The 27,828-nt window shown below is 41.8% G+C and overlaps 1 protein-coding gene across 7 annotated transcripts in view; it reads left to right on the forward strand.

The window, feature by feature from the left end:
* Window positions 1-27,828, forward strand: part of mapre2 (microtubule-associated protein, RP/EB family, member 2) — a 96,124-nt gene that overhangs the window by 57,590 nt on the left and 10,706 nt on the right. For 4 of the 7 annotated variants that reach the window (XM_067979904.1, XM_067979903.1, XM_067979898.1 and 1 more), the window contains 2 exons: window positions 7,836-7,963; window positions 22,080-22,225. In XM_067979904.1, the coding sequence (XP_067836005.1) occupies window positions 7,843-7,963; window positions 22,080-22,225 (267 nt within the window). In that variant the 5' untranslated portion in view covers window positions 7,836-7,842. Of the gene's footprint in view, window positions 1-7,574; window positions 7,726-7,835; window positions 7,964-22,079; window positions 22,226-27,828 lie in introns of all 7 variants that reach the window. The other 3 variants (XM_067979900.1, XM_067979899.1, XM_067979901.1) reach the window with 1 other exon arrangement.

Here is a 27,828-nt window from a genome sequence, read left to right on the forward strand (position 1 = left end):
ATGGAGTTAGATCACAGATCAGCCATGATCTAATCAAATGGCGGAGCAGGCATGAGGGGCTGAATGGCCAACTCCTGTTCCTATGTTCCTATCTACTTTGTCCCATCCCTTCATAATATCTAACACCTCTATCAAATCACCCTGTAGTCTCTCTTGTTCTAATTAACAGCCCCAATTTTTCCAGTCGTCTTTCATATTTATATTTCCATACCAGGCAGCATCCTAGTGAATCTGTTGTATCCTCACACTTGTCTCAAAATTCATTAACAGTAGTCCAACTGTGGCCTTACTAAGGTTTTATATAGATTCACTATGACATCTTTTACATACCAAATTTTTTGCCATAAAATCCAGTATTTCATTAGCTTTTTATAGCCTTATCCACTTAAACACCTGCTTTTAATGTCTTGTGAACCTGAACTCCCAAGTCCCTCTATTCTTCCACATCACCCAGCTTTCCCTCATTCGAAGTACACTTATACTTTTTTTATAACGAAAATGTTATCACCTCACATTTGCTGACATTGAATTCCTTCTGCCACTTTTTTGCCCATTCTGGTATCTTATCAATATCCTCTTGCAGATTCCTTTGATCCTCAGAATTATTTACGGCGCCTGCAATTTTAGTATTGTCTGCAAGTTGGACCCTACTCCCTCAGGCCCCATATCCAAATCATTGAAGTACACAGTGAACATAAGCGGTCCCAGAACAGAACTCTGTGGGTCCTATCTACCCACTTCAAAATATTTTACGAACATAAAAAATAGGAGCAGAAGTAGGCTATTCAGCCCCTCGAGCCTCCTCTGCCATTCACTCAGATCATGGCTGATCTTCAACCTCAACTCCATTTTCCTGCCCAATCCCCATAATCCCTTGATTCTCCTGGAGTCCAAAAATCTATATCTCAGCCTTGAATATACTCAACGACTCAGCATCCACAGCCCTCTGGGGTAAAGAATTCCAAAGATTCACAACCCTCTGAGTGAATAAATTCCTCCTCATCTCAGTCTTAAATGGTCGACCCCTTATCCTGTGACTCTCCAGCCGGGGAAACAACCTCTCAGCATCTACCCTGTCAAGCCCCCTCAGAATCTTTTATGTTTCAGTGAGAAATTGCCATTAACTCCTACTCTGTTTCCTTCCTTACGAACAGTTTTTAATCCAATTTACTACCCTCCCCCTAATTCCATATCTCTTAATATTGTCCAATAGTCTCCTGTGTGTGGTATCTTGTCAACGGCTTTCTGTATGCCATATCCACTGCACTTCCCCATCCACCATACCTGTCACTTCCTCCAAGATCTCAGATTTGTCAAGCATGATGTTCCTTTCTGAAATTGGCTGCTTCTAATTATTTTCTCTTCATCATCTAGATATTTAGTAATTTCATCTTTAATTAAAGGTTCTATTTTTTTTTTCCAATCACACATGTTAAACTAACTGGCGTGTAATTACCGAGCTCTGTTTCCCTTTTTGAAAATGAGTATTACATTGGCCACTCTCAAGTCCTCTGGCACACATCCACACTCAATAGAACCTTGAAATATCATTTCTAGGGCTTTGCTATTCCCTCATTTCTTTCAGTATTCTTCGATGTACTGCATCAGGTCCCGGCACTTTGCCCTCCTTTAGCTTAACTATCTTCTCTAATACTCTCCTTTTATTCGCTTTTAGCCGATTCAGTTTACCGTCTCCCCAATATCCTCCTTGGAACAGGCAAGAATACTACAATGCTGAAGCTAATGTTGGGATCATTGTGACACTGTGGGATTCTTTAACCAAATATTATAAGAGTGCAAAGGATTAATAAATTAAAGAGCCAATTTAAGAGCCTTACTTTAATGAAGGGAACACGGGTAAGAGCCTTTAAAAGTCAGAATGGCATACCCCAGTGTTTATGCATTTCATTTTTATTTAAAAAGTAATACTGTTTTAGTTTCATTTGCAGTTACAACATTAATTATTTGGTATATGATCACCTTTTCTTAGTGAAGTGTAAAAATAAAGAACTTGCCTTTTTATATAGCGCCTTTCATGATCTTAGGAAGTCCCAAAGCACCTTACAGTACTTTTTGAAGTGGGGTCACTGTTGTAATGTAGGAAATGCAGGAGGCAATTTGCGCATAGTAGGGTCTCAGAAGTAGCAGTAAGATTAATGACCAGATAATCTGTTTTAGTGATGTTGGTTGAGGGACATATATTGGCCAGGACACCGGGAGAACCCCTCTGCTCTACTTAGAATAGTACCATGGGATCTTTTACATCCATCTGAGAGGGTAAACAGGGCCCTGGTTTCACCCCTCCTTGAAATGATGGCAAGTCTGACATTGCAGCCCTCCTTTAGTACTGCACTGAAGTGTCAGCCCAGATTTTATGCTCAAGGCTTAAAGTGGAGCTTGAACCCACAACTTTCTCACTGCGAAGTGAGAGTGCTACCACTGAGTCTAGGCTGACACTATGGTGCAGCAAGTCCACAACCCGGATTATTCTTTTAATTGGAGACCACAATTGCAAATGTTGTTCGAATATATTTAAAAGGATTGTGATGCGAACATCAATTATACATGTTGGCCTAACATCTGGCTTCCATCCTTCTCACAGCCCAAAAACGGCCCATCTGAGGTTGCAAACAACATTGTCTGCTGTTTATTCTTCTTTGTCTTCCTAGACCTCTGAGGTGCTCGACATGGTTAACCATGATATCCTCCTCTGCTGTGGGACTGTCTTCACATTTACATATCTGAATGGAGCCACTGCATCTCCAGCAATGGCTTCTCTTCCCTCCCCTGCATCATTGTCTCAAGGCCTCCAAGGATCTATTCTCTTCCTCATCTACATGTTGCCTCTCAGCATCATCCACAAGCAAAGGAGTCAACTTCCATGTTTGGCAATGATATAAAGCCTCACCCCTCCACCACCTTCATCACTTGCCTCTGTGCTGTCAGACTGGTTGTGTTACTTCCAGTCTTAGATAAGTTGCAGCTTTCTGCAGCTCAACATAACAACTTGCATTTATGTAATATCTTTAATGTAAAAAAACAAGTCTCAAGGTGCTTCACAGGAGCATAATCAGACAAAAATTGATACCGAGCCAAAGGAGGAGATATTCGGAGGGGTGACTGAAAGCTTGGTCAAAGAGATGTTTTAAGAGAGAACTTTTTTTTTAAAAAAAGAGGCTGAGGGGTTTAGGGAAGGAATTACAGAGCTTAGTGCCTAGACCGCTGAAGACATGGTCACCAAAAGTGAGGGATGCAAAAGAGGCCAGAGTTTGAGGAACACTCAGTTCTGGGAGGTTTGTAGGGCTGGAGGAGGTTACAGAGATGGGGAGGGGTGTGGCCATGGAGAGATTAGAACACAAGGGTGTGAATTTTAAATTTGAGGCGTTGGTGGACCTGGAGCCAATGTAGGTTAGCAAGCACAGGGGTGATGGGTGAGCGGGACTAGGTATGGGTTAAGATACAGGCAGCAGAGTTTTGGACGAGCTCAAGTTTATGGAGGGTGGAAGATGGGAGGCCGGCCAGGAGAGCATTAGAATAGTCGAGTCCGGAAGTAAGAAAAAGCGTGGTTGAGGGTTTCAGTAACAGATGGGCTGAGATGTTACGGGGGTGGAAGGAGGTGGTCTTTGCTATGGAGAGGATGGCTACCATTTTTTATTCGTTCATGGGATGTGGGTGTCGCTGGCAAGGCTAGCATTTATTGCCCATCCCTAATTGCCCTTGAGAAGGTGGCTGTGAGTCGCCGCCTTGAACCTCTGCAGTCTGTGTGGTGAAGGTTCTCCCACAGCGCTGTTAGGTAAGGAGTTCCAGGATTTTGACCCAGCGACGATGAAGGAACGGTGATATATTTCCAAGTCGGGATGGTGTGTGACTTGGAGGGGAATGTACAGGTGGTGTTGTTCCCATGTACCTGCTGCCCTTGTCCTTCTAGGTGGTAGAGGTTGTGGGTTTGGGAGGTGCTGTCGAAGAAGCCTTGGCGAGTTGCTGCAGTGCATCTATGGATGGTACACACTGCAGCCACTGTGCGCTGGTGGTGAAGGGAGTGAATGTTTAGGGTGGTGGATGGGGTGCCAATCAAGCAGGCTGCTTTGTCCTGGATGGTGTCGAGCTTCTTGAGTGTTGTTGGAGTTGCGTTCATCCAGGCAAGTGGAGTGTATTCCATCACACTCCTGACTTGTGCCTTGTAGATGGTGGAAAGGCTTTGGGGAGTCAGGAGGTGAGTCACTTGTCGCAGAATACCCAGCCTCTGACCTGCTCTAGTAGCCACAGTATTTATGTGGCTGGTCCAGTTAAGTTTCTGGTCAGTGGTGACCCCCAGGATGTTGGTGGGTGATTCGGCAATGGTAATGCCGTTGAATGTCAAAGGGAGGTGGTTAGACTCTCTCTTGATGGAGATGGTCATTGTCTGGCAGTTGTCAGTCCAAGCCTAGATGTTGTCCAGGTCTTGCTGCATGTGGGCACGGACTGCTTCATTCTGAGGGGTTGCGAATGGAACTGAACACTGTGCAATCATCAGCGAACATCCCCATTTCTGACCTTATGATGGAGGGAAGGTCATTGATGAAGCAGCTGAAGATGGTTTGGCGTGGACACTGCACAAACATAATGGGCCAAATGGCCGTCTTCTGTGCTGTAATTTTTAACTTTTTGTATTGTCGTAGCAGATCTGAAGAGCATATAGTATGAGAGGATTTCTTTGATTAAGGTTAATCTGAAATAGTTGCACATCACCTACAGACACTTTGTAGAAAGAACATTGATGAAATTATAGCATCTGACCCACTGCATCACCAAGTTATCCCATGCTATGAAGGATCTCCATCAGCTAAGGTGGAATAGGAAAAGGATTTGGTTGTGGTTGTTGACCATTCACGAAAATTTTCCAGTCAGTGCGAATTGTATTATCAATAGCAACAATTTGCATTAATATTGTGCCTTTAACATAGAAAAATGTCCCACAGTGCTTCAGAGGTGTAAGGGGGGAAAAAAGCTAATCAAGTAATGGGATACGTTCAATTCAGACCAAAGAAGTAGTTCAAATATTGCATAGATTGTTGAACTATTTGGAGTATTGTTTTCAGTTTTGGTAATCCAATCTTCAAATGGATACTGATGTGTTGCAGAGGATTTACAGATCAATATGGTGACTTCGGCTCAAGTATATACAGACTTGCCGAACTGACCACCTTTCCACTGAAGGAAAGAAGATTTGAGAGTGACCCTGAATCCAAGTCGTCATAATGTTGAAAAGCATAGATAATTTAGATGTAGGCAAGTTATTAAAAAAAATTAAATTGAGTAATCTAGGTGAAGAGATGAGGCATAGGGGGCAAGATGATACAGAAGACTGAGTTTTAAAAGCACATTGAATGTAGGAGGAAGGGGATGCTGAGGGTGATTAGGAATTCAGTGTTTTCAGATCCTGGAAATAATTTTGTTTTAGAGCATCACCAGATATTTCTTTTGTGCAGAGCATCAAGAAACATATCCGTAAGCGAGCTCTTGTTCCCCACGAATCGAAGATTTAACTCGCGCACAATATTTAGTATCGTAGCATTACCGAAGGTCGCACATAAACACTTGTTTCTGTAATTGGCAGATAGGAATTCATACGAGCCCGCTCATATTCTCCTAACCTTCACATAGCAGAGAACGAAACACTGAGCCTAAATTACATAGTCTATAAACTACGTATCTGGTTCTCTAAAACTAAAAATTTAACAGCAGAAAATCAATGCAGCACTTTCATTTGATTGTACTCTTTGGGTACAGAAATAATAAAATGTGCAATAATTTGTTAGTTATCTTGGCAATGCTAAACTTAGACCAGAGTCTGTAACGCAAACCTTTGTGCGTGGATCAGTCTACCCTCACGGAGTCTTCGTGAGTCCACTTCCATATGAGCTGCAAATTGTAAACAATTTTACAACACCAAGTTATAGTCCAGCAATTTTATTTTAAATTCACAAGCTTTCGGAGACTTCCTCCTTCCTCAGGTAAATGTTCAGGAGCTCCTTGAAGCCTACGCATTTATACATATAGAACAATACATGGTGTTTACAGACTGCCCCTGCAACTGCCCGTTGCCAAGGCAATCACCGTGTTCAGACAGAGAGGTGTCACCTGCAGAACCCCCGAATACACATTCAACAAAAAAACAAACAGGGAAAAAAAACAGAGAAAAAAAACAGAGAGAGGCAGAAACATCCGGAAGGCAGAGAAAGCCAGCAAATGACCCATTATATTAAAAACAGATAACATTTGTTCGCTGGTGGGGTAACGTGTAGCGTGACATGAACCCAAGATCCCGGTTGAGGCCGTCCGCATGGGTGCGGAACTTGGCTATCAATTTCTGCTCGACGATTTTGCGTTGTCGTGTGTCTCGAAGGCCGCCTTGGAGTACGCTTACCCGAAGGTCGGTGGATGAATGTCCATGACTGCTGAAGTGTTCCCCGACTGGGAGGGAACCCTCCTGTTTGGCGATTGTTGCGCGGTGTCCGTTCATCCGTTGTCGCAGCGTCTGCATGGTCTCGCCAATGTACCATGCTCTGGGGCATCCTTTCCTGCAACGTATGAGGTAGACAACGTTGGCCGAGTCACAGGAGTATGAACCATGCACCTGGTGGGTGGTGTCCTCTCGTGTGATGGTGGTATCTGTGTCGATGATCTGGCATGTCTTGCAGAGGTTACCGTGGCAGGGTTGTGTGGCGTCGTGGACGCTGTTCTCTTGAAAGCTAGGTAATTTGCTGCGAACGATGGTCTGTTTGAGGTTGGGTGGCTGTTTAAAGGCGAGTAGTGGAGGTGTGGGGATGGCCATAGCGAGGTGTTTGTCCTCATTGATGACATGTTGAAGGCTGCGGAGAACATGGCGTAGTTTCTCCGCTCCGGGGAAGTACTGCACGACAAAGGGTACTCTGTTGGTTGCGTCCCGTGTTAGTCTCCTGAGGAGGTCTATGCGATTTTTTGCTGTGGCCCGTCGGAACTGTCGATCGATGAGTCGAGCGTCATATCCCGTTCTTACTAGGGCGTCTTTCAGCGTCTGTAGGTGTCCATCGCGTTCCTCCTCGTCTGAGCAGACCCTGTGTATTCGCAGGGCCTGTCCATAGGGGATGGCCTCTGAGCTGCAGTATAACAAACTCCAAAGCTGCCGCAGGCTGAAAGGGCGAAATTTCTGGTCACCAAGGAAGTTCAGGCTGGAACATAGGAAATCATAATTAAACATATCAAATTAGAGTAATGGGTTCCTAAAGCTCCCCTGGATGCTCGATGCAAATATATTTTATGTGGCTCCAAGCACCTTTACATTAAATTAAATTGATTATTTTTAAGGACAAAGCAAGCAGCCTGAGTTTAGTTTCTATTTGCTTTGCAATCAAAATGTATTTGCATACAAAGACTGGTCTGTTTCTACAAACAGTTCCCCCACAATGGTAATTTCTTGGTGATACTTGTATATTCTAGCTAGATTGCCTGTTGGCATAAACCAAAGTTAAAATGGTCAGCAAAAACCCATAAGTAGGTAATAGAAATATAGAGACTTTCTTATGATTTCAAATGTGATTGATCTCCCTATTCAGCACAAACTTGAGTTAAAATAGAAGACAATGTCTTGATTCAACGTAGTGAGGATTCATGGACCTGGACTGTAAGCATAGAACTGGAGTACAGAAGTACAACATTAATGAGCCTCAAGCAAGGGAAGACACCAGATTTTTTTCTCCCACAGCGGTGAGTGTGGGAAGGGAAAAGAGCTGAATATTTATGAATACAGATAACAAGTGACTGACCATCTTTAAAACAAGCTATCATTAAGTTTGGTTCTTTTTGGTATTTTTCAGCTGGGGAATGGCTGTTAATGTGTATTCTACGTCGGTAACTAGTGAGAACATGAGCCGGCATGACATCATGGCTTGGATTAACGATACAGTGTGTTTAAACTACACAAAAATTGAACAGCTTTGCTCAGGTAAGAACACTTAATAATAAAGTCTTTTAAAAGAAAACCTCTAAATATGCTTTGAATAATATATAGTGGCGGCAAGCTCCACTTATGAAGTTGGTTAAGTATGGCCTCTAACATTTATTTTGTAGTGAATGAAATGACCCTTTGTACAATAACATGCTGATGCATTACTCTTTGTTTAGAAAGCACCTAGATCATGTTTATCCAGAGTATTTAGCATATTTAAAGTGGGAGGTTATTCTCCTAAATGTTTGTAAACTTATTGCTTTGACTCGGTGTACATTTTCACTGCACATTTAGCATTGGTGTAAAGCAAAAATTGCTAAATTTGCATTGTAATTAAAACTGCAGCTACTGATCTCGGGTGGTGCTGTAAGGAGATTTCCAGTTTAAACAGAAAGGAGTCATTTCCTCGGCGTGTGGAGGCCGGGTAATCAATGTTTGCGAATTCATTTTTAAAATAATTTAAAGTAAACTCTGTTCATTGCAACTGGAGCCTGCTGCATGCAACATGCCCTGTTGAAGCTGGCAGTGGAAACTTCAGAGTGCCTTTAACCTGTTTCACTGGCAGCTGCTCTTGAATCAAACACAGGAGAAAATTGTGTTTGTCCGTGGACTCCAGTTTCTGTCAACACTATGTCCATCCCTCAGCAGTTACACTTATCTACCTTAACATTCAGTAACCATGTACAACTGGCTATGGACTCCACAACATCCTGCACAATATGCAGTCCTCTCGCCCACCAAATCAAACTCTTTTTAGAGCTAAATCAAAAGCAAAATACTGCGGATGCTGGAAATCTGAAATACAAACGGAAGATGCTGGATAAGCTCAGCAAGTGAGGTTTTTAGAGCTGATGATTGGAGCTATAATGAATGCCCTGTAAACAAATCAACAAAAAGCAACTGGCTACTTCCATGTTGCATACGTTGTTTCTTTTCTTGTATGTTAGAAATACAATTGGTGCTTATCATTTTAAAGAAGTCATGAAATTGGTATCCAGAGTGCTTTCCAGTGATGTCTGTAGTCTGAAGCTAAACTAATATCATAAGGTCAAGAGTGGGGCTCTTTCCTGAAGATTCTCAAGTGTGCAGCTACATTTTCTTCTCCTCCAATAATGAAGCAACCCAAGGCAGCTTACAGTAGGCCCTGGATAACATCCACGCTTGGACTGCCAAGTGGCAGATAACATTTGAGTTACAAGTACTAGGGAATAGCCATCTGGAAGAGAAAGCCCAGCCATCTTCCCTTTGCCTTCAACAGTACCACCATTACTGAGTTCCCCCACCACAGGAGATCTGCAAGTACAAAATGAAAAATACAAAGCAATATACACGATGGATTTGTCACCCTATTCCAGAAATGTCTTTGGAAATCAATTTATCAAATTTGTCTTGCAATCTCAGTGCTGATTGGAATTGAATTGTGTTGAAAATAAAGTGTCTCAATCTTTTCATCTAATCTAATTTCAAAACTCAAAAGAAGTGAGGATCTGCAGTAGGTTCCAGGTCTTGTGCACTTAATTTCCTTTTGAAGTCAAGTAATTCAATGAGATTAAAATTCATAGATAGAAAACAATCCATTTGATTTTGTGTCTGTGAAAGGCAAACACACTCCAATGAATAATACTTAAACTTACAAACAGTAAAAGGTAGTCAAAGGAAGGGTGGGACTGATTAGGGACAAAAAAGATCAGCATGTGGAGGCAGAGGGTATGGCTGAGATAGTAAACGAATATATCTCGTCGGTCTTCACTAGACAAGAGGATGTTGCCAAAGTGGCAGTAAAGGAGGAGGTAGTAATGATATTGGATAGGATAAAAATAGGTAAAGAGGAGGTACTTAAAAGATTGGCGGTACTTAAAGTAGAAAAGTCTCACCCGGGACAGATGGGATGCATCCTAGTTTACTGAGGGAAGTAAGGGTAAAAATTGCGGTGGCTCTGGCCACAATCTTCCACCCCTCCTTAGATATGGGGCCAGAGGACTGGAGGATTGTAAATGTTACATCCCTGTTCAAAAAGAGTAAGGAATCTTACAACACCAGGTTATAGTCCAACAGTTTTATTTGAAAATCACAAGCTTTCGGAGGCTTTCTCCTTCGTCACACTCACCTGACGAAGGAGAAAGCCTCCGAAAGCTTGTGATTTTCAAATAAAACAGTTGGACTATAACCTGGTGTTGTAAGATTCCTTACATTTGTACACCCCAGTCCATCACCGGCATCTCCACATCATGTTCAAAAAGAGGGAGAGGGATAAACCTGGCAGTTACAGGCCGGTCAGCCTAACGTCGATGGTGGGAAAACTTAGAGACAATAATCCGGGACAAAATTAATTGGTACTTGGAAAGGTATGGACTGATTAATGAAAGTCAGCATGGATTTGTTATTTGTTAAAGGAAAATCGTATTTGGCTAAGGACTAATCGTGATTGAGTTCTTTGATGAAATAACGGAGAGGGTTGATGTTCGTGCAGTTGATGTTGTGTTTATGGACTTTAAAAAGGCATTTGATAAAGTGCCACACAATAAACTTGTTAGCAAAATTAAAGCCCATGGGATTAAAGGGACAGTGGCAGCGTGGATAGAAAATTGGCTGTGGGACAGAAAGCAGAGAGTAGAGGGAAACAGCTGTTTTTCAGACTGGAGGGAAGTATTGTAAGTAGTGTTCTCCAGGGGTTGGTAATAGGACCATTGTTCTTTTTGATATATATTACCAACCTGGACTTGGGTATACAGGGTATAATTTCAAAGTTTGCAGATGAGTAATTGCTACTGCAGTAAACAATGTGGAGGATAGTAACAGACTTTAGGAGGACATGGAAAGACTGGTGAAATGGGCAGACACATGGCAGATGAAATTTAACAGAGAAGTGTGAAGTGATACATTTTGGTAGGAAGAACGAGGAGAGGCAATATAAACTAAATGGTCCAACTTGAAAGGGGGCACAGGAACAGAGACCTGGGGGTGTACGTACACAAATCTTGGAAGGTGGCAAGAGAAGTTGAGAAGGCTGTTTTTAAAAAAAACATATGGGATCTTGGGCTTTATTAATAGAGGTATAGAGTACAAAAGCAAAGAAGTTATGCTAAACCTTTATAAAACACTGGTTAGGCCTCAGCTGGAGTATTGTTCAATTCTGGGCACCACACTTTAGGAAGGCCTTAGAGAGGGTGCAAAAGAGATTTGCTAGAATGGTACCAGGGATGAGGGACTTCAATTGTATGGCGGGATTGGAGAAGCTGGGATTGTCCTTCGAGCAGAGAAGGTTAAGGGGAGATTTGATAGAGGTATTCAAAATTATGACTGGTTTTGATAGAGTAAATAAGGAGAAATTGTTTCCAGTGGCAGATGAGTTGGTAACCAGAGGACACAGATTGAAGGTGATTGTGCAAAAAAAAAAGTTTCCTCATTTTATCTCTGGTTCTTTTGCCAGAGTTATGATCTGGAATGCACTGCCTGAAAGGGTGGTGGAAGCAGATTCAGTAGTAACTTTCAAAAGGGAATTGGATAAATATTTGAAGGGGAAAAATGTACAGGGCTATGGGAAAAGAGCATAGGAGTGGGACTAATTGGATAGCTCTTTCAAAGAGCCGGCACAGGCACGATGGGCCGAATGGCCTCCTTTGATGTATCATACGATGATACTTTATCAATGACATTTTGCAAGCCTAGATACACTACACCATATGTCTTTCCCTTGTCAACGTTTATTGTCTCTAAAGCTCTATCTGGTTGGTCAGTTTAAAATCTTCTACTTTTGAAACCATATTGGTTATCATTTATTAGGTATTTTCATATAGTTACTTCCTTCTACTACTGATAACTAGATTGATTAGCTTCCCAACTATTTTATTTAGTCTAGAAATGTCCAGGAATAGACAAGGGATAAATGCATTATGTTGTTTAGCATATAAGAATACGCACAGTTTACAGCACTTAATTTTTGTGTGTCAATTTGAAATACTATGATAGGAATAAAGGACACCTTATTTTAAACTCTTGAATAGCAGTACACCATCCGACAATTATTTTTAAATGATATGAAGAAATCCACACATTTGTGGCACTAATGTTCATAGATGCAATATGGTTTGTACTATTTAAATATGCTGATACTAAGGTTTTTTAAGTTTAAAAAGTAAAACTCGGATATTTATTCCATTCCCATGCATTGAGGCTGAGTTTTTTTGCATAAAGAATTTAGAGCAATAGAAGTTTATAATAAAGAAGGAAGCCATTTGGCCCATCATCTCTGTGCTGGCTCTTTGCTGGAGCAAACCAAAACTAATCCCATTACTCTACTTTCTTCCCCAAAGCCATGTATCTTTTTCTGTTACAAATGTTTATCAACCTTTCTCTTAAAAGATGTAATGGTCTGTGCCTCAACTATTCCCCGAGCAAAGTATTACATGCTGCATGGAAAATAGTCTTTACCTATTCACTCAATCAAAATCAGTCATAGTTTTAAAAAGCTTCATTAAATCTCCTTAGTCTTTGTTCATGTGGAAATAGTCCCAAATATCTCCTCATAACACTCAATTCTCATCCTTGGTATCATCTTGGTGAATCTATGCTGCCTTTTTTCAACGGCTTTAATGTTGCTTCCATAATAGGGTGCTAAAAACTGCAGTGGTATATTGGCTAAACAACAATTTTCACCGACTCATACGTAGGAAGGACGTGACAAGGTCCTATGGGGTTAGGGGGGGGTTAGTGGTGAAGGAGACCCTATTGACTCAAAGTATGTCCTCCAGTATCCTTTACAGAACTGGTAAATCAGAGTTCATTAGCTGACCCTGATACTAGGCATGTGACTAGACATCCAAGTCATTGGCAGAAAAATGAGCTGTAGCAGAATTATCCTCATAAGAACAGAATATTGGCTTGAGGTGAAACTGCTGCCTCAGCATCATAAATGAATAGAGTATATGGTCTTGGTTAACACCAGTATCAATGCTCACAGGAGAGCTTTGGCTTCAGGAAAAACTGGAGTAGGTCAGCCTCTGAGAACCCACTGGGGGGTAACTTTCAACTTTGGCGGAGACATAAAACTGGTTGCCTGTTATACACCCTGACTGTCCTTTCCATTGACTTCAGTGGAAAAGAAAATCTGTCGTGTCGGATAACGAGCGGCTAATCCGACACTACCAGTTTTACGCCCCGCTGAAGTTGAAAGTTATCACCATGGATAGTTTTTTTTTAAAGTCAGGCATCCTCTACACATTAGTGGAGTTGAACTGACACAAGATAATCTTCTGGGGAGCCCATGTAATGGGACGAGAGCCCTTTAAGATATTTTCAACATCTGTGTGCATGGACGTCCCCTCATACAGCATCCCACTCTGGTATGATATATAAGGGCTAGAAGTGTGTGGGAATATTTGTTTGTGTAATTCATATATCTGTGATGCTGTTCAGCCTCTCTATACAGTACTATAAGACTTTTATTTTTCAACTCTTTATAAAGTTTTTTTTCCATATTTTTTATAAAAACTTGTACTGTTGTCAGTGTTTACATCAGTTGTTTGTTTTTGGTGCTTTTGTGATCGTAGTATCATTCATTGTAGGTACAACACAGGAGGAGGCCATTCAGCCCATTGTGCCTGTGCTGGCTCTTGGAAAGAGCTATCCAATTAGTCCCATTCCCCATCTCTTTTCCCATAGCCCTGAACATTTTTTCCCTTCAAGTATTTATCTAATTCCCTTTTGAAAGTTACTATTGAATCTGCTTCCACCACTCTTTCAGGCAGTGCATTCCAGATCATTACAACTCTCTGCATTTTTAAAAAAAAGTTTCCTCATGTCGCCTCTTGTTCTTTTGCCAATCACCTTCAATCTGTGTTCTCTGGTTACCGACTCTTCTGCCACTGGAAACAGTTTCTTCTTTACTCTATCAAAACTGTTCATGATTTTGAACACCTCTATCAAATCTCCCCTTACCCTTCTCTGTTCTAAGGAGAACAACCCCAGCTTCTCAAATCTCTCGGCATAATTGAATTCCCTCATCCCTGGCACCATTCTAGTGAATCTCTTATGCACCTCTCAAGGCCTTGACATCCTTCCTGAAGTATGGTTCCAGAATTGAACACAAAACTCAAGCTGAGGCCTAACCAGTGTTTTATAAAGGTTTACCATAACTTCTTTGCTTTTGTTCTCTCTGCCTCTATATTAATAAAGTCCAGGACCCCATATGCTTTTTTAACAGTTTTCTCAACTTATCCTGCCACCTTCCAAGATTTGTGTATGTGCACCTCCAGGTCTCTGTTCCTGCACCCCCTTTTTAAAATTGTATTATTTAGTTTATATTGCCTGTCCTCATTCTTCCTACGTAAATGTATCACATCTGTGCGTTAAATTTCATCTGCCATGCGTCTGCCCATTTCACCAGTCTGTCCATGTCCTCCTGAAGTCTGTTACTATCCTCCACATTGTTTTCTACATTTGAGTTTTGTGTCATCTGCAGACTTTGAAATTATACCCAAGTCCAGGTCATTAATATATATCAAAAAGACCAGTGGTCCTAATACTGACTACTGGGGGAACACCACTGTATTCTTCACTGCAGTCTGAAAAACAACTGTTCACACTACTCTCTGCTTTCTGTTCCCTAGCCAATTTTGTATCCACGTTGCCACTGTCCCTTTAATACCATGGGCTTTAATTTTGCTAACAAGTCTATTATGTGGTGCTTTATCAAATTGCCTTTGAAAGTCCATATACACATCAACCTTACTACCCTCATCAACCCTCTCCATTACTTCATCAAAGAACTCAATCAAGTTAGTCAAACACTATTTTCCTTTAACTTTCATTTATTAGCCCATACTTTTCCAAGTGCCAATTAATTTTGTCCCACATTATTGTGTCTCAAAGTTTCCCCACCACTGACATTAGGCTGACTGGCCTGTAATTGCTGGGTTTATCCTTCTCCCCTTTTTTGCACAGGGGTGTACCATTTGCAATCCTTCAATCCTCCGGCACCTTCCCCATATCGAAGGAGGATTGGAAGATTGTGGCCAGAACCTCCACAGTTTCCACCCTTGCTTCCCTCAGTAACCTAGGATGCATCCTATCTGGACTGGGTGACTTTTCTACTTTGAGTACTGCCAATCTTTTAAGTACCTCCTCTTTATCTATTTTTAGCCTATGAAATATTGCTTCTACCTCCTTTACTGCTACAATGGTAGCATCCTCTTCTCTAGTGAAGATGGATGTGAAGTATTCATTTAGTACCTCAGCCATGCCCTCTGCCTCCATAAGATTTTTTTTGTCCCTAATCAGTCCCATGCTTCCTTTGACTACCCTTTTACTATTTATATGTTTATAAAAGACTTTTGGGTTCCCTTTTATGTTAGCTAATGATCTATTCTCATACTCTCCCTTTGCCCCTCTTATTCCCATTTTTTAGATGACCTCTGTACTTTCTGTATTCAGCCTGGTTCTCTATTATATTAAGAACCTTGCAATCGTCATTAGCCTCCTTTTTCTGTTTAATTTTAATCTATATCTTTAGTCATCCAGGGAGCTCTAGCTTTGGATGCCCTTCCTTTCCCCCTCATAGGGATGTGTCTGCTGTGTACCTAAACTCCTCCTTGAAGGCCTCCCAATTACTGTTTTGCCTACCAATTTTTGATTCCAATCCACCTGTGCAAGATCCATTTTTGATTCACTGAAATTTACCCCCCTCCAGTTAAACTTTTTCACATCTGTGATATCTGTATTAAGCAATGGAGTTATACATTAGTTGATGCAGTATTCCCCTCCAAGACACACATCATCTTGACTTGGACATATATCTCCATTCCTTCATCGTTGTTGGGTCAAAATCCTGGAATTCCCTACCTAACAGCACTGTGGTAATACCTTCACCACACTGACCTGCAGAGGTTCAAGAAGGCGGCTCACCACCACCACCTCAAGGGCAACTAGGGATAGGCAATAAATGCTGGTCTTGCTAGCGATGCCCATATCCCAGGAATAAATAAAATAAAATAAAAAATTATAGTTAGCACCAATTCCAGGTACCCTCTTTCACAGTGCATGAAGTGACCGCCCCCCCCCCCCACCCCACATCAAACCAATTCAACTTCCAGTGGTGCTAAAGATTCCAAGCACGTCAAGGAATGCAGGAAGGCGCGCATTGGCGGATGCACAAGACAAATCGTGTCCTATCTGCTTTAGATTCTCTGCCTATAATTGCCAGGGCACATTGCAGTGTTTGGCCCAGCTCTGCCAAGAAAAAGTTGAGGTGGGGAGGGGGGGGAAGTAAATTTTGCCATGGATAAAGCTCTTTCTCAAAGCAGTCCTGCCTCAACAAGGTGCTCTTGTCTGCAGATGCTGTTCCCAGCAGTGAAGCAGTTCCTCAAGAAAAAGTAACTCATCATGCCAGCAGTGCCAGGCTCCAGTGGTGTCAAGAGGCAGTCCGCTATCTGTTCTGGTGAGGTTTCAGAATATGCCAGAGATGTTCCTTGGTGCTGACTAGTGCTGGGAGGAGGTATGCTCCAGTTGTTGCTCTGATATTATAAACTAATATTAATGAGTTTACTGAGGATCTTCAGCCTTTCTCCACATTTCCAATCCACACTATTGGCATCAGTTCAGCATCACCTTATTGAGTGAAGCAATGAAGATCTTCTTTGGCCCCCACCTCAGTGGTAAGAGTTGACTGGGAGGGCTTTAACCTCCGTGTCAGCCGTAGCTCAATTGGTAGCACACTTGTCTGAGCCAGAAGGTTGTGGGTTCAAATCCCACTCCAGTGACTTGAGCACAAAAAGTCTAGGCTGACACTCCAGTGCAGTACTGGGGGAATGCTGCACTGTCAGAGATGCTGTCTTTCGGATGAGACGTTAAACCGATGCCCCGTCTGCCCTCAGGTGGACGTGAAAGATCCCAAGGCATGAAGAAGAGCAGGGGAGTTCTTCCTGGTGTCCTGGCCAATATTTATCCCTCAACAAACATCACTAAAACAGATTATCTGGTTATTAATAACATTGCTGTTTGTGGGAGCTTGCTGTGCGCAAATTGGCTGCTGCGTTTCCTACATTACAACAGTGACTACACTTCAAAAGTAATTCATTGGCTGTAAAGTACTTTGGGACGTCCTGAGGTCGTGAAAGGCGCTATATAAATGGAAGTCTTTCTTTCCATCAATTCCTCTATTTGTAAGCTAGCTAGGTCCTTACATTCTCAGTCGTATTAGAAGGGATATATCTCCCTTGCCCATATTACCCAAATTAATCCTGTGGATCCCACCTGAGACAGGTGAATGAGACTTAAATCAAGAAACAGCAGAAGAATGAGATTGAGCCAAAGGATGTTTCATAGCAACTGCCTGACTATTGAGCATTGCTATTTGATGCCTGCAACACCAAAGCGGGCTGGAGTTTGAAAGTGTCAGTTCTGAGTGACCCTGTATGTGTTGAGCCAATGCTCAGGATCTCACAAAATATCCCACTTTCCCACTCTTCAACTGTTGCAGAGATTTGGCATGCCCGTTATTTCTTTAGATCACCATTAAGGGAGTTCACAAATGCAGCTTCTGGTAACACCCTGAATAGAGACAACCTACTGGATTCATTGTGCTTCTGCTGATTTGCTGCATTGGTTTTTGACTTAACTCAACCTTTGAAAAGTGATAGTCAACACAGGAAGGGTTTCGTTTAGGAAACAAATCCTGTTCTGCCCAATCCAAGCAACTGGACTCCTGGGGCAATTGGGTCTTTTCACAAGGGTCAGTGCAGATCAGGGTCATCTGTTATCAAATGCACTGGACTAAGTTTTATTAGGTGAAAAAAATCCTCAATACAATAGCAGACTGCATTAGGTATTCCCAATGTAGTTGCTTGGTCCATTGCCTGTTAACTTGCTTGGACCTGTTTCACTGGTTCCCTAGTAGCAGCTATTATAGATGTCCCTTGCATATCTTGCTTCTGTCATTCAGGCATTGTGTCCAGGAGAGTGGCTGACCACAATGGACCTCAAAGATGCCTACTCTTACATCATTAGTACCCGAGTTCAGCTTTCCTGGTCGCAGCTACCAGTACAAGGTGCTTCCTTTCAGCCTTTCCTCACCCCAACAATGTTTATGAATTGTCAGTCCATTGTCTGATCCCATTTCAGGTTATGGCCCTTGTACACACCAGTAATTGGATGCCTGGCTCGTGAGAGCTGCTGATTGAGAGTTTGCAAGAATAGCTGTTCAACGTGTTTTCATAACATTCTAGGAGCTCTGGTTCATCGTCAACTACAAAAGTCATCTGAAGCCAAGACAGGACACTGTCTTCTTTCCACCAGGGATCAAAGATGTGATGGCGATAACCACCTTTGTCATCCAAAATAATTGACTCTTCAGGACACCTCTACAGTTGAAACTGATACACCAAGGGTCTCCCCACAGGTGTCCTTTCTTCCAGCCAATGATAGACCAAGCCTCTACTCTGGAATACACTTGATCCTTTTCACCAGCTGCTAGCATAGCTATCCAAAATAGCAACATTATATTAGGAAACATTCAAAGAGTACTGTGAAAGAACATTAGCTTCAGCTGATGAAGTAGAAATGCACCAGAGTTGATGTACTTCCAGAAATCTTCTTAGTATCTCTGGTAGGATGAATATGCAGTATATTTGCTATTGGAATTAAAATAGTATACTTTTCTCAAAAGCTTGAATCAATTTTTCACTGATAGATCCATATTTGTGTAATTGCATATTTTTTTTCATCTGGAATGGATTTTCTTTATTAGATCTTGGAGTGTAAGTAATCCTTTATACACCAAGGAGTCCATCATTTCAAATTGCTCTGTTTTTGTTGATATTTAACACCACCTTGTCTTCAATGGTGTTGAAATACAATTGCTTACTGCTGTGCATTTTCTTGGACCTTCATCAGCTATAGTAAAAGTAGTAATAACCCATTTTTCCATTTCAGTTTCAGTCCTGAAGTTAAATTCTTAATTGAGGTTTTTTTTAACAATTTGGCTAGCCGTTTTGGTAATTGTCTGTCTGTCTGATTCATCTTTTCATAGTATCATAGTAGGTACAGCCATTCGGCTATCATGCCTGTGCCGGCTCTTTGAAAGAGCTACCCAATTAGTCCTATTTCCCTGCTCTTTCCCTGTAGCCCTGTAAATGTTTTCCTTTCAAGTATTTATTCAATTCTCTTTTGAAAGTTACTATTGAATCTGCTTCCACCACCCTTTCAGGCAGAGCATTCCAGATCATTACAACTCGCTAAGTTTTTTTTTTAAATGTTTCCTCATGTTGCCTCAGGCACTTTTTTGCCAATCACCTTAAATCTGGGTCTTCTAGTTACTGACCCTTCTGCCACTGAAAACAGTTTCTCCTTATTTACTCTAACAAAACTGTTCATGATTTTGAACACCTATCAAATCTCCCCTTAGCCTTCCCTGTTCTAAGGAGAACAACCCCAGCATCTCCAGTCTCTCCACATAACTGAAGTCCCTCATCCCTGCTACTATTCCAGTAAATCTCTTCTGCACCCTCTCTAAGGCCTTGACATCCTTCCTAAAATGTGGTGCCCAGAATTGAACACAATACTCCAGCTGTGGCCTAACTGGTGTTTTATAAAGGGTAAGCATAACTTCCTTGCTTTTGTAGCCTTTGCCTCTATTAATAAAGCTCAGGAACCCATAAGCTTTTTTAACAGCCTTCTCAACTTATCCTGCCACTTTCAAAGATTTGTGTACATACCCCCCAGGTGTCTCTGTCCCTGCACTCCCTTTAAAATTATACCATTTTAAAAGAACCCTAGTAAAATTGAAGTCAATGGGAATCAGGGGGAAAACTCTCCAGTGCCAAGAGTCATACCTAGCACAAAGGAAGATGGTAGTGGTTGTTGGAGGCCAATCATCTCAGCCCCAGGCAGTGCTGCTGAAGTTCCTCAGGGCAGTGTCCTAGGTCCAACCATCTTCAGCTGCTTCATCAATGACCTTCCCTCCATCATAAGGTCAGAAATGGGGATGTTCGTTGATGATTGCACAGTGTTCAGTTCCATTCTCAACCCCTCAGATAATGAAGCAGTCCAAGCCCGTATGCAGCAAGACCTGGACAACATCCAGGCTTGATCTGATAAGTGGCAAGTAACATTCGCGCCAGATAAGTGCCAGGCAATGACCATCTGCAACAAATGCAAGGAATCTTACAACACCAGGTTATAGTCCAACTGTTTTATTTGAAAATCACAAGCTTTCGGAGGCTTTCTCCTTCGTCAGGTGAGTGTGGGATTGGAAGGAGAAAGCCTCCGAAAGCTTGTGATTTTCAAATAAAACAGTTGGACTATAACCTGGTGTTGTAAGATTCCTTGCATTTGTCAACCCCAGTCCATCACTGGCATCTCCACATCATCTCCAACAAGAGAGGGTCTAACCACCTCCCCTTGACATTCAACGGCATTACCATCGCCGAATCCCCCACCATCAACATCCTGGGGGTCACCATTGACCAGAAACTTAACTGGGCCAGCCATATAAATACTGTGGCGACAAGAGCAGGTCAGAGGCTGGGTATTCTGCGACGAGTGACTCACCTCCTGACTCCCCAAAGCCTTTCCACCATCTACAAGGCACAAGTCAGGAGTGTGATGGAATACTCTCCACTTGCCTGGATGAGTCCAGCTCCAACAACACTCAAGAAGCTTGACATCATCCAGGACAAAGCAGCCCGCTTGATTGGCACCCCATCCACTACCCTAAACATTCACTCCCTTCACCACCAGCTCAGTTGCGGCAGTGTGTACCATCCACAGTATGCACTGCAGCAACTCGCCAAGGCTTCTTCGACAGCACCTCCCAGAAGGACAAGAACAGCAGGCACATGGGAACACCACCACCTGCACGTTCGCCTCCAAGTCACACACCATTCCGACTTGGAAATATATCATAGTTCCTTCATCGTCACTGGGTCAAAATCCTGGAACTCCCTTTCTAACAGCACTGTGGGAGAACCTTCAACACATGGACTGCAGCGGTTCAAGAAGGCGGCTCATCACCACCTTCTCAAGGGCAATTAGGGATGGGCAATAAATGCTGGCCTTGCCAGCGACACCCACATCCCATGAACGAATTTTAAAAAAAAATTTAGTTTATATTGCCTCTACTCATTCATCCTACCAAACTGCATCTGTTCACACTTCCCTGCATTAAATTGCATCTGCCATGTGTCTGCCTATTTCACCAGTCTGTCTACGTCCTCCTGAAGCCTGTTACTATCCTCCACATTGTTTACTACATTTCCGAGTTTCTTGTCATCTGCACATTTTGAAATTATACCCTCTATACCCAAGTCCAGGTCATTAATATATATCTGGGCAGTGGTCCTAATACCGACCTGTGGGGAACATCACTATGTACTTCCCTCCAATCTGGAAAAACAACCCTTCACCACTACTCACTCCTTTCTGTCCCCTAGCCAATTTTGTATCCATGCTGCCACTGTCCCTTTAATCCCATGGGCTTTAATTTTGCTAACAAGTTTATTATGTGGCACTTTATCAAATGCCTTTTGAAAGTACATATACACAACATTTGTACCTGGATGCAATCTGCTTGTTTTTCTTCATATGGAGTTGCTTCGATGAAAAGAACTAGCTGCAACGAGAAACTGACTGAAAAGATTGCTGTGAGGAAATTTTAGTTGTTCACATATAGACATAATGTAAATTATAAACTGCATTTTAAATGCATGGAGATAATTTATGTCCATTGTATTCAATAACTAATAATTTGAAACTAATATTTTTTACATAAATCTGTGAATAAATGTAGCAATTTAAACTAAAATAACTAATATTAATAGATGTTGAATGAAGAAGGTGGTGTGAATAAGTGACCTAGACTTTTTTGGAAAAAATAACTACCTGGAAAAATATTCTCAAGTTTGAGTGTTACAGCTTATCTTACAATTGATATTCATTTTGACTGATTTTATATATTGTTTTTTTTTTTGAAGTCTTGAGGACGATCTGTGGTCTATCTTCCTCCTAGTATAGTTGAAAATTGTTGAAATGGTCACTGTTTGGGGTCATTAACACTATTTTCTGACAAACTTTTTAAATGACACCATGAAGCATATTTATTTTTATATTCTTCTTCTTTCAGGTGCAGCATACTGCCAGTTCATGGATATGTTGTTCTCTGGCTGTATTAGTTTGAAGAAAGTAAAATTCCAGGCTAAGTTGGAACATGAGTACATTCACAATTTCAAACTGCTACAGGCATCTTTTAAGAGAATGAATGTTGATAAAGTAAGTATCAGTTTGAAATTACCCAGACTATAATTGCTAGGTAGCAATTTTAGCCAAAAGATTGAATTTGTCATTGTTCTAGCAGATCTCCCATGGCATTGCTCTGGTTACACTGTTGGAAGGGTAAGGGGGTACTGGGGCGTTGAAGTGGTGGGGGAGAGTTGCTTATCTCCAGTGAGAGAATTTGGGAATAAATTTGTAAGTGACAATGAATTAAATGTTTTTGGACCAGTTCCTGGAAAATAGTGTTTTCTTCACCCCATGGATAGATAAATACCATATTATCATTAGAGAAATAAATCTCTGCATACAGTATGGGGTAGCAGTTCTTCACTGTTCATCTGTTTTAGGGCATAGTTTTTTTTTAGCAAATGCCAAGAAAAATATAAAACTTGCACTTAATCTTTACTTTGCATGTTCTTGCCATGAAACTCTACATCAGTATTTAGCATATTTGAGCAAAACATTTTAGATTTAGGACTTCTATCCAGAACTGCCCCACCAAACCTGAATAATGTTATGGTCCTTCCACAAATTGTTAAATGTTTAAATGAACAGTTTTGGAATTCTCCAAATAAATAAAAGACAACTACTATAACCATTTAGAATGCAACATAAAATATAAAGAAATTTGGCATTGTTTAATTTTTCATTTGTCACACATGTAATATGCTGTAAACAACTGCTTGAATATAGTAACCTATATTGTGATTTTCAATTACCTTGTCTTTAATAATGTATATTTAAAAAAAATACACATTTCACTGCCCTAAAAATGGTTTCTCTAGGGGCTTTCATTTTCAATAGCTTTCTCCTGGTGGGGCAGTGCTTCCGAACAGCATCCTTTAGCAGATTTGATGAATGGCTAGTCTTGATGCCAGTTATAAGATTTTTGAGAACTTGTTACAGCTCTCATCGTGCATCTACAAGTGCATGCTAGCTCAGATCTCTTCAACTAACAATGTTAGGTCTGGGAACCTGCTTAAGCTTCAGGCTTCTCATGCCAGCACAGATCTCTGACGAGAAACGTTGCTACGGGCATTTCAAATGCAGAAAATGATTTGTATAGATAAGCTCAATCATTTTCTTGTATTATGTCTTTATTGTGTTACCTTATTTTCAGTAGTGAATGCTCAGCTTAGTGGAGGAAAGCAAGATGGTGGCCTAAAGTCATTTTCAAAAAAATATTTAGTGATTTGATTGGTTTCTCTTTTTTTGAATTGGTAATGTTGCAGACTGCACAGTTTTTGATGATCTTTTGAACTTCATGATTGGTGCTTTTCATTCCTGTCTTTGACTTGCTAATTGTCATGTTCCTATTTACTCAGTTGGGATTTGTTCCCATTTTATGTATGTGAAATTTGAGCCAGTGTGACATACATATGCAACAAAAGTTATTTTGTGTTGCTGCTGGTGCATATCACAAAATTGCTCATTTCCAGCCTGCAATTTTCCATCCATTCGTTTTAATGCACACAAAATCGTAGACTAGACGTGCACAATTTTGCAATATGCACTTCCTTTAACCCCACTTCACCTGAAGACTGTAGTTCTCCTCCTGTGCAACACTGCCAGATATCAACTAGTAATTTTATATGAATGGGTGTTCTGTTTGGTCTCCATGTTACATTAAAAAAATGTGGAATTATTGGAGAAAGTCCAGAGAAGAGTTATAAGGCTGATTTATGAACCAGGGCTGAGTTATTAAGACAGATTATCTACCTTGGGATTTGACTCTATGGAGGAAGATGAGTGGGGACTTGATAGAGGTCTTCAAGATTTTCAGTAATATAGAGGATTTGGATACAGGAAAGAATTTCTATTAGGAAACTGGATTTGAGAACTAGGGAACATTGTTAAAAGTTGAATGTCAAAAAGGAAATTTATATATTTTTTTTAAAATAGTGTGATAGAAATGTGGAACAGTGGGGGTATTGGAACAGAAATCCATAGCAGGTGTTAAAAAATCAGGGGAGTTCCTGTTAAGGGGATACGGGCCTATTAGTTCCAAAATTGTATCTTTTCTGCATACAAACTAATGGAATATTTGACGGATAAGGTAGAAGGACCATCTGCCCAAACCATTACATTATTGTTAGTCCCCACCGCATATAGTGGGCGCGTTTGTACTAACACAATTTTCCCACTATATGCAGTGGACAGTAAATCCATCGGACACCCTAATAACCCTGTAGCGTAAGAGCAAATATCACTGACAGGCATTTGCTTACTTTGGCTTTTCTGCAGAACAATTTCATCCAGTGGTGATGAGGGCACCCTTGTGCCAGCAGTCAGTGCACTGATGAATCTGTCAACTTTGCTGAGATTAAAGCCCTGGACCATTTAGAAGCAGTTAGATTGTGAAGGGGCCAGTCAGAAGGTGACCCCGAATATGGAGCAAACAGTACCACTAGTTGTCATATTCCCAATAACCTCCCATTTCATATGAACTCTTGCGTGTTGGTTACTGATAATTCATTGGACAGGGAAACTGCTTCTCAATATACAATTAACGTCTGATAGGTAATAGCACAGCTTTAACTGCCCAAATATTCGGCCTGCTTATTACGGTTCAAGCAGGCTTTTGTAATTGACGTCTATAGTAATAGCAAATGGTCAGTGCCATTTGCCCGATTATAGGTGGCTGTCCAGGATAAACGGGGATGGTGTAAGTGGTGGGGACTGTAATTGACATTAGATTAACAGGACAAATGTGTTTTGAAAAATTGGCTTCAGTCAGTGGTATCTCTAAGGGAAGTTCATTGCATCTGTAGTATGAGGATGAAAGCTGTATTGTCTGGGCGGAAGCCCTAGTAGCTCTTGAACTCAAGCTGATCAAATAGGAGGTTGGGGGGGTGGGGGGGTCCAGTTAAAGATGACACCAAATTGGGGTGTACAGGTAATACTGAGGAAGATTGTGACAAATTACAAGAAGACATTAATAAACTTGCAAAATGGGCGTGTAATTGGCAAATGAATTTCAATATAGATAAGTGTGAGGTGGTGCATTTGGGTAGGAAGAATAAGGAGGCCACATGCTCCTTTTGTAAATAGAGGCTAAATAAAGTAGAGGAGCAAAGAGATCTAGGGGTACAGATACACAAATCACTAAAAGTAGCGACGCAGGTTAAAAGGCCATAATAAAAAGCAAACAAAGCACTGGGGTTCATTTCTAGAGCAATAGAATTGAAAAGCAGAGAAGTTATGTTAAACTTGTATAAACCTTGGTTAGACCACACTTGGAGTACTGTGCACAGTTTTGGCCTTCATATAAAAAGGATATAGAGGCACTGGAGAACTTGCAAAAGCTGACAAGATGCTTACGTTTTTTTTTTAAATCTGAAAACTCCAAAAACAGCCCTGAATATATGCCTACGTCTAGGGTTATTGGTATTGGGTAATAAATTCCATTTTTATTTTCTGGATTTTTTTTTTTTGCTGGTGTTTTAGAGATCACACTGTCATTTGGCCTGTTTTTCTTTGAAAACAGAAAACCCAAAAACCTTGCCTATGACATGTGTAAATAAGTACTTACACTGTGTATGATGGGACGTGAACTTGTTGTAACTTGAGATGCAGGTACACCCAATATTTCATCACTTGATTATTGCAGGAAAAAACTAAAGCGCACAAAAGTGAATGAATCAATGTGGGAACAAATGAAGGACCCTTTAAAGGGCATGAATAAAGATGATAGAGATCTGATATATGAAACCCACAGGGTACAATATCAATAGCCAAAATAACAAAAGGCATGGAGCAAATCATGCCAAGAGTAAATGACATGATGGGACTCAAACACAATATAGCAGGATATTTTGGGATTTTGGGAAATAAAAGGTCCAAGAAGAGGATAAGTGAAATAAACAAACTTGGACCAGGTTGGGAATGTTTAGTCTAGGTTTTAAGGGTTAATTTTTTCTTCTTCGTTCATGGGATGTGGGCATCGCTGGCGAGGCCGGCATTTATTGCCCATCCCTAATTGCCCTTGAGAAGGTGGTGGTGAGCCGCCTCCTTGAACCGCTGCAGTCCGTGTGGTGAAGGTTCTCCCACAGTGCTGTTAGGAAGGGAGTTCCAGGATTTTGACCCAACGACGATGAAGGAACGGCGATATATTTCCAAGTTGGGTTGGTGTGTGACTTGGAGGGGAACGTGCAGGTGGTGGTGTTCCCATGTGCCCGCTGTTCTTCTCCTTCTAGGTGGTAGAGGTCGCGGGTTTGGGAGGTGCTGTCGAAGAAGCCTTGGCGAGTTGCTGCAGTGCATCCTGTGGATGGTACACACTGCCGCCACTGTGCGCCGGTGGTGAAGGGAGTGAATGTTTAGGGTGGTGGATGGGGTGCCAATCAAGTGGGCTGCTTTGTCCTGGATGGTGTTGAGCTTCTTGAGTGTTGTTGGAGCTGCACTCATCCAAGCAAGTGGAGAGTATTCCATCACATTCCTGACTTGTGCCTTGTAGATGGTGGAAAGGCTTTGGGAAGTCATGAGGTGAGTCACTCGCCACAGAACACCCAGCCTCTGACCTACTCTTGTAACCATATTATTTATATGGCTGGTCCAGTTAAGTTTCTGGTCAATGGTGAACCCCAGGATGTTGATGGTGGGGGATTCGGCGATGGTAATGCCGTTGAATGTCAAGGGGAGGTGGTTAGACTCTCTCGTTGGAGATGGTCATTGCCTGGCACGAATGTTACTTGCCACTTATGAGCCCAAGCCTGGATATTGTCCAGGTCTTGCTGCATGCGGGTACAGACTGCTTCATTATTTGAGGGGTTGCGAATGGAACTGAACACTGTGCAATCATCAGCGAACATCCCCATTTCTGACCTTATGATGGAGGGAAGGTCATTGATGAAGCAGCTGAAGATGGTTGGGCCGAGGACACTGCCCTGAGGAACTCTTGCAGCAATGCCCTGGGGCTGAGATGATTGGTCTCCAACAACCACTACCATCTTCCTTTGTGCTAGTTATGACTCCAACCACTGGAGAGTTTTCCCCCTGATTCCCATTGACTTCAATTTTACTCGGGCTCCTTGGTGCCACACTCGGTCAAATGCTGCCTTGATGTCAAGGGCAGTCACTCTCACCTCACCTCTGGAATTCAGCTCTTTTGTTCATGTTTGGACCAAGGCTGTAATGAAGTCTGGAGCTGAGTGGTCCTGGCGGAACCCAAACTGAGCATCGGTGAGCAGGTTATTGGTGAGTAAGTGCCGCTTGATAGCACTGTCGACGACACCTTCCATCGCTTTGCTGCTGATTGAGAGTAGACTGATGGGGCGGTAATTGGCCGGATTGGATTTGTCCTGCTTTTTGTGGACAGGACATACCTGGGCAATTTTCCACATTTTCGGGTAGATACCAGTGTTGTAGCTGTACTGGAATAGCTTGGCTAGAGGCGCAGCTAGTTCTGGAGCACAAGTCTTCAGCACTGCAGCCGGGATGTTGTCGGGGCCCATAGCCTTTGCTGTATCCAGTGCACTCGGCCGTTTCTTGATGTCACGTGGAGTGAATCGAATTGGCTGAAGACTGGCTTCTGTGATGGGGATATCAGGAGGAGGCCGAGATGGATTATCCACTCGGCACTTCTGGCTGAAGATGGTTGCAAA

The sequence above is a fragment of the Heptranchias perlo genome, chromosome 3 (genome assembly GCF_035084215.1).
Source record: "Heptranchias perlo isolate sHepPer1 chromosome 3, sHepPer1.hap1, whole genome shotgun sequence".
Taxonomy (NCBI): Eukaryota; Metazoa; Chordata; class Chondrichthyes; order Hexanchiformes; family Hexanchidae; genus Heptranchias; species Heptranchias perlo.